Below are 5,903 nucleotides of genomic sequence, written 5' to 3' on the forward strand. Positions count from 1 at the left end.
GTTCCAATTAATCAACCATAAAATTAATTAATTAACATAACAATTATCTAGATTGTTTAACTCAACTAAAACCATTCAAAAAATAAATTGGATATCACTTTATCAACTAACTTATCACCCAAACAAGTTTAAAACATATCATACAACATATCATAAATAACCATTTTCCCCTTTAGATCACTACTTTTAAAACTCACCTATCAAAACATCCATTGTTGATTAAAAATTAACCTATAATTCTTACTAACTCATTTCTTCTCAACATTCCAACCAAAATAACATCATCAATTTCATAACCACAACATTCACAAGATTATTCCAATTCAACACAGATTAATACAAGGCATTAAGCAACACACAACTAATTATATTCATCAAAACACAATTTTCATTAAAACAATCATCCCCAATACAATTAAACCATCATATCCTCGTAGTAACACTCAATCAAACTTAAATTTCAAACTTTAAGCCTAAGCATTAGTTTTTCTTACTTTAATAGGGATGCTATCAAGCATTATCCGCTCACGACCCTTACTTCAAGCTCAAGGAACTATAAATGCTCCTACAAACTACAAAATTATGATCTAAGTGACCTCTGATCCATAAGAAACTATAAACGATCAATGAATGACACATGTGAGAAAACTTCTAGTTGCAAGTGTCTTGAACTACGAATTTAAGAAAAGGAACATAAATTTACTTACTCTAGAATGAAATCTAATCGATAGAGAATGAAGGATTCACCGTCGTGATTGCTTAGACACTTCCTATTCATCAAACAGATGATTCAAGATTTAGAAATGTTAAAGAGAAGGAAAATGGAGCTAAGAGAAAGAGTTAGAGAGATGACAAATGTTTTAGATAATGAGACGAGTTTATGAAATTCTATTTATAATATTAAATTATTTTAACACTAACATACTTAGTCTCATTATTTTAAAACACTTATCAACTCTAATACTTTATTTTTTAAGTTTTTACAATAATTATCTTTTTAAATTGTACATATAAATTTTATAATATTATACCTATGATTAGTTGTTCACAAATAAATGTACAAATTAATAATTTCAATAGAAATTTTATATATTAATAATATTAATTATACATATGAATTTTTAATGCGCAATTAATTGTATAATTAATATATAAATAAATACTATTCTTATTATTAACATACAAATAGTATACACTGTTTATGTAAGTTAGTTTATACATTATATACGTTAATGTACGGTTAATAATAAGATATATAAAAGTTTACATTAATTAATTGTTCCTTTGTATATAAAATTGTACAATTAATATATACACGTTTTTATATTAATTGTACAATTAATATTCCTATTTACATATTTTTAAAACTATTTCACATATTATATACATATCAATTAAAAATAATAATAAAATTAAAATAGCAATCATATGTAAAATAAATTATAAAAACAATCTATTGATAATGTAATAAATATAATTTAAATATTTTTAATTTAATAATATAATGTAAAAACGTAAACAAAATATTTGTGTCTAAACTTATCTTATATAACTAGTTGAATGTTGAATAAAATATATATATATATATATATATATATATATATATATATATATATATATATATATTTTGTGATGCAACATTACATGTTATCTTATATATATATATAACATGTATGTATGTATAATCATTTAGTTAAGTATCTCATAACAAAGAACTCATGTTGAACCGAAAAGAAAAACTTGTTTTACCAACCCAATCCCACAAATAGATAAATATTTGACTATTAAAGGAATTTTATGACAAAAAAAAAAGTTTTCAATATAAAAATTGTAAAAGAAAGAATTATCTAGAGATAATTCCCTCACCATCCTTGTTTGTAATTTTAATTTAAAACAAAAAATAGTAGATTATATAACTATTTAAAGGGAAAGAAGATCTTATAAAACTACCAAAGGCAAGAGAAGTTGCGGAGAACCATTAGAACTTTGCCAGCTTGACACCTTCCATTTCTACCACAATTCCTGCAATAGTGTCTGTTCTTCGTCTCACCAAAACCAGAGAACAAAAGAAAGACACCCTTCAAAGGAAAAAGTAAAAATTTTAAATCAAAAGGGTGAAAGAGAGTGAAAGAGAAAATGGGTTCCAATGCCTTCTTCTCTTCCATTCTCTATTGTTTCCTCGTAGCCACATCCGCCTCTGCTGCTCCATTCATTTCTGGTACATTATTTTCCTTCAAAGTTCCAACCTTTTTATTCATCTCTCAAATTTTCATCATGGCTCATTCAATTTTTTCTTCCGCACAGATCATATATTTGAGACTGAGCCATCCACTGGTCGTGCCCTCCTACAGGCTAAGAAAGGTGACATTTTTGTGATGCTCTTTTCGATTACTGTTGGAAACTATGTTGGAAGAATTTGCCTATGTTGTTTTTGTTCTTAAAGATTTTCAAATAGGAACACTAACATGTCATACATCTTTGAATCCAAAAATGAGAAAATCATGTTTAATGTTTGAAGAAGCTTTTGAAATCAGGTTAATTCTTAAATATGATCCCTTTCTAGAAGACAAATGGGTTATGCGAAGGTTGGATGGTGACATTTGAGCAAAAAACAATGAGATTAACTTTTAAGACACAGTCCTTTGTATTATTTATGTTTATTCTCATATCTGTGTCATTGGTTTTTTTTTTTTTTAAATTTAACTTACCCTCTTCCTTTTTTTCAATTATTCTCTCTTTGTCCTCCTCCATCAATGATTCTCTTAAAATAGATTTATCAAAGTTAAACCATACGTTATTTTATTAAAGTTATGTTTGGATACATTTCCAATACTAAACTGCAAATTTACCAATAAATAATGACAACAAATATCACTACTTTTATATTTTTTGAAAAAAGAAAAACTTGTTTATAGCTTAGATTTGAAGGGTAGCATTTATATTTTTCATTGATCTCTAAGAAATAGGAAACTTTAAGTGGAGATATGACTCACATATGCCGTACTAATGCTTAGCCACTGATGAAAATGTCTTTATCAGAATATAAAAACTGGTGCAATGTGAACCCATTAGCCACTCAAACTTTTACGATCATCTTTACTATTTTCCAACGTTGGATTTGAATAATGGTAAAGTGTGTCTTTTCTTTTTGAACTAATATCTTTGTTGCTTTCTATAACATCTTTGGAATTTTAATCTTGAAATAGAGACCTCATCAAACCATTCACTCAAAGGTTGATCTCATACCCTTTTGTTTTTTACAAGGACTTTTACTTAATAAAAAAAATTCCCAACTAAAAAGAAAAGCAAAACCTTGCATTCACTTCTATTTAGGAATGTGAACTAACAAACATTGTATTTAGTCTCTTTTCAACTTTCAACACTGAGACCTTGTTGACTTGAGTGGATTTGAAGGAGAGTAATTGAGTGGATTTGAGAGGATTTGAAGGTAATTTTTTTGTTGTTTATTTGAGTGAATTTGAAAGTAAATGAAAGTGAATTTGGAAGTAAAGTTTGTGAAAATTAGTATAGGATTTAATTTATGAAACAGATTAAAAAAATTTACTTCCAAATCCACTCTTACTTATCTCTAAATCTATTTAAATAAACAACAACAAAATTTATCATCAAATCTTCTCAAATCCTCTCAGTTACTCTTTCCCAAATCCACTCAAGTGAACAAGGCCTGAGAGATAAAATTAGAGAATAAGATATTAATATCTCTCCTTTTTCTTTTGGTTTTGAATGTGTAGTCTTGAACTTATTAATTTTTTGAGAAGTTGTTGAACTTGTGATGGTTGAACTAATAAATGAAAAGTTGTGTGCAGCTTGTAAAGTTGACTTTGAGAACCAAAACTATACAGTGCTGACAAGCCAATGCAAGGGACCCCAGTACCCACCAAAGGTGTGTTGTGATGCTTTCAAGCAATTTGCTTGCCCTTTTGCTGATGACATCAATGATTTGTCAACTAATTGTGCAGATGTTATGTTTAGCTACATAAACATCTATGGCAAATACCCTCCTGGTCTCTTTGCCAATCAGTGCAAAGGAGATGAGCTTGGTCTTGACTGCTCTAATGTCAAACCAGCCAATCAATCTTCAACTTCTCACACCATTAATCTTCCTCCTCCTCATTTTATCTCACTCATCTCTGTTTCTTTTTTCCTCATCTTATTCACTTCTTTCTCAACCTTGTACTAAGACAACCTTGTAACTAAGACATTCAATCTTCCATTTAACTCAACTTCAATAAACTAATTCAGTAAAATAATATAATTCAGTAAAATAAGTTTTGTTTTTATTTATATATTATAACTTGGTTTTATTTCTAATTAATACAGGTTGTTTTACTTATATATTATAACTTGTTTTTATTATAAGTCTAGAATAAATCTTATGATTTTGAAATCATATTAAAATAATAAATCTAAACCTCACGAATGTAGTTAAATTGAGTTAGACGTGAATTTCACTTAATATTTTCAACACATCAAAGTTCAACAGTAATTCATTCGATGCACCCCTTCATATTATGCTGTTGTTTGTGTTCTGATCAGGATTTATAAACTAATTTAGAATAAAAAGTAGACGTGGATAATTATTCACCTTTTACTTTTTAGATTCATTAATCAACTATGACAATTAGGTAGGTGTTATTTATTTATCAAGTGAGAGTCTATATAAACGAGAAAAACAGGATCAATATCGTTTGAGTTTACTTTTCCTGATTTAATAAAAGAATAAAAAAACGTAATTATACCTTTTGCTAGAATTGCTTATGTGAATAAAAGAAAATTGGGTGAAATTAAAAGATAAACATATTAAAAAATAAATAAACAACAGTTACATTGAATGTTTTAAGAAATGAATTTAAGCTTAAATTAATTTCCCAAAATCATTTCATATAATACAATTCATATTTATTTATGTATTATAAAGGTTTAAATCATTTTTGTCCTTAAATTAAGTGTTGATGTTTAATTTAGTCTCCGTTTTTTAGAGTGTAAACCTTTGGTCCCTATGTTATCAAAAGTCTTATGTGTCTAACGGTGTTAAAATTGATAACGGTAAAATTAGTGAGGAGTTGATCTGTAAAAAAAATGCTAACGTGGCATTTAATGTAATATCTGAAACTTTTCCCAAGCCTGACTTCTTCTTCTTCTTCTTCTTCTCGCATATCCATTCTTGGGTGACTTCTTTTCACAAAAATACCCAATCTTGGGTGACTTCTTCTTCTCAGAGAAATACCCAATCTTGGGCTGGGACATTTGGAGGTGATGACGATGGCGTGGAGAGGGCGTGACTCTGACGGTGTCTTCGTATTCTCCAAGTGGCTAGCAGCGGCGCGTTAGCCATTCTTCCTCTTCTCCTTTCTTCTCGGTTCAGGTTCGTTTCACGTAGGGAAGGGAGGCCGACGCGACTTCGTCTCTGCGGCGTGACGGTCCCCGTTCATGGGGGTGGCAGTAGTGGCGTCACCGCAAGGTTTCGACTCTGGCGACTTCGCAGTACAGGGGTTTGTGCTCGCTATTGGCGCGTCTCGCGATTTAGGGTTCCATTTGAAGATTTGGAGGTTTTCTGTTCTTGTTTTCGATTCTGATTTTGGGATTGGGTTTTCTCTGTTTTCCTCTACAGGTGGTGGCGCAGTGATTTGGGATCCTTGATTCTACGATTAGGGTTTTATGAATTGGGAATCTGATTTAGGGCATCGATTCCGCAACACTTAGGGGATTTTGGTATATTGGAATTTGATTCCTACTAGTTTTTTTCCCTTGAATAATTTAGTTTGAAAGGAAGGATATTTAGTTTCTTGATTGTTCTTCATGAATTTGTATTTTTTCCTTTTGGGTTCCTTTGATTCGTGGATCTAGGGTTCAATGGTGGTTGTTGGTGGGTGGCAAGTGGT

The 5,903-nt window shown here is 29.8% G+C and overlaps 1 protein-coding gene across 1 annotated transcript; it reads left to right on the forward strand.

The window, feature by feature from the left end:
• Positions 1-1,964: 1,964 nt before the first annotated feature.
• On the forward strand, positions 1,965-4,272 carry LOC106780338 (GPI-anchored protein LLG2). Its single transcript, XM_014668618.2, has 3 exons — positions 1,965-2,218; positions 2,305-2,361; positions 3,828-4,272. The coding sequence occupies exons 1-3, from the start codon at positions 2,137-2,139 to the stop codon at positions 4,199-4,201; spliced, it is 513 nt and encodes a 170-aa protein (XP_014524104.1). The 5' UTR covers positions 1,965-2,136; the 3' UTR covers positions 4,202-4,272.
• Positions 4,273-5,903: the final 1,631 nt, after the last annotated feature.

Source organism: Vigna radiata, chromosome 2 (assembly GCF_000741045.1).
Source record: "Vigna radiata var. radiata cultivar VC1973A chromosome 2, Vradiata_ver6, whole genome shotgun sequence".
Taxonomy (NCBI): Eukaryota; Viridiplantae; Streptophyta; class Magnoliopsida; order Fabales; family Fabaceae; genus Vigna; species Vigna radiata.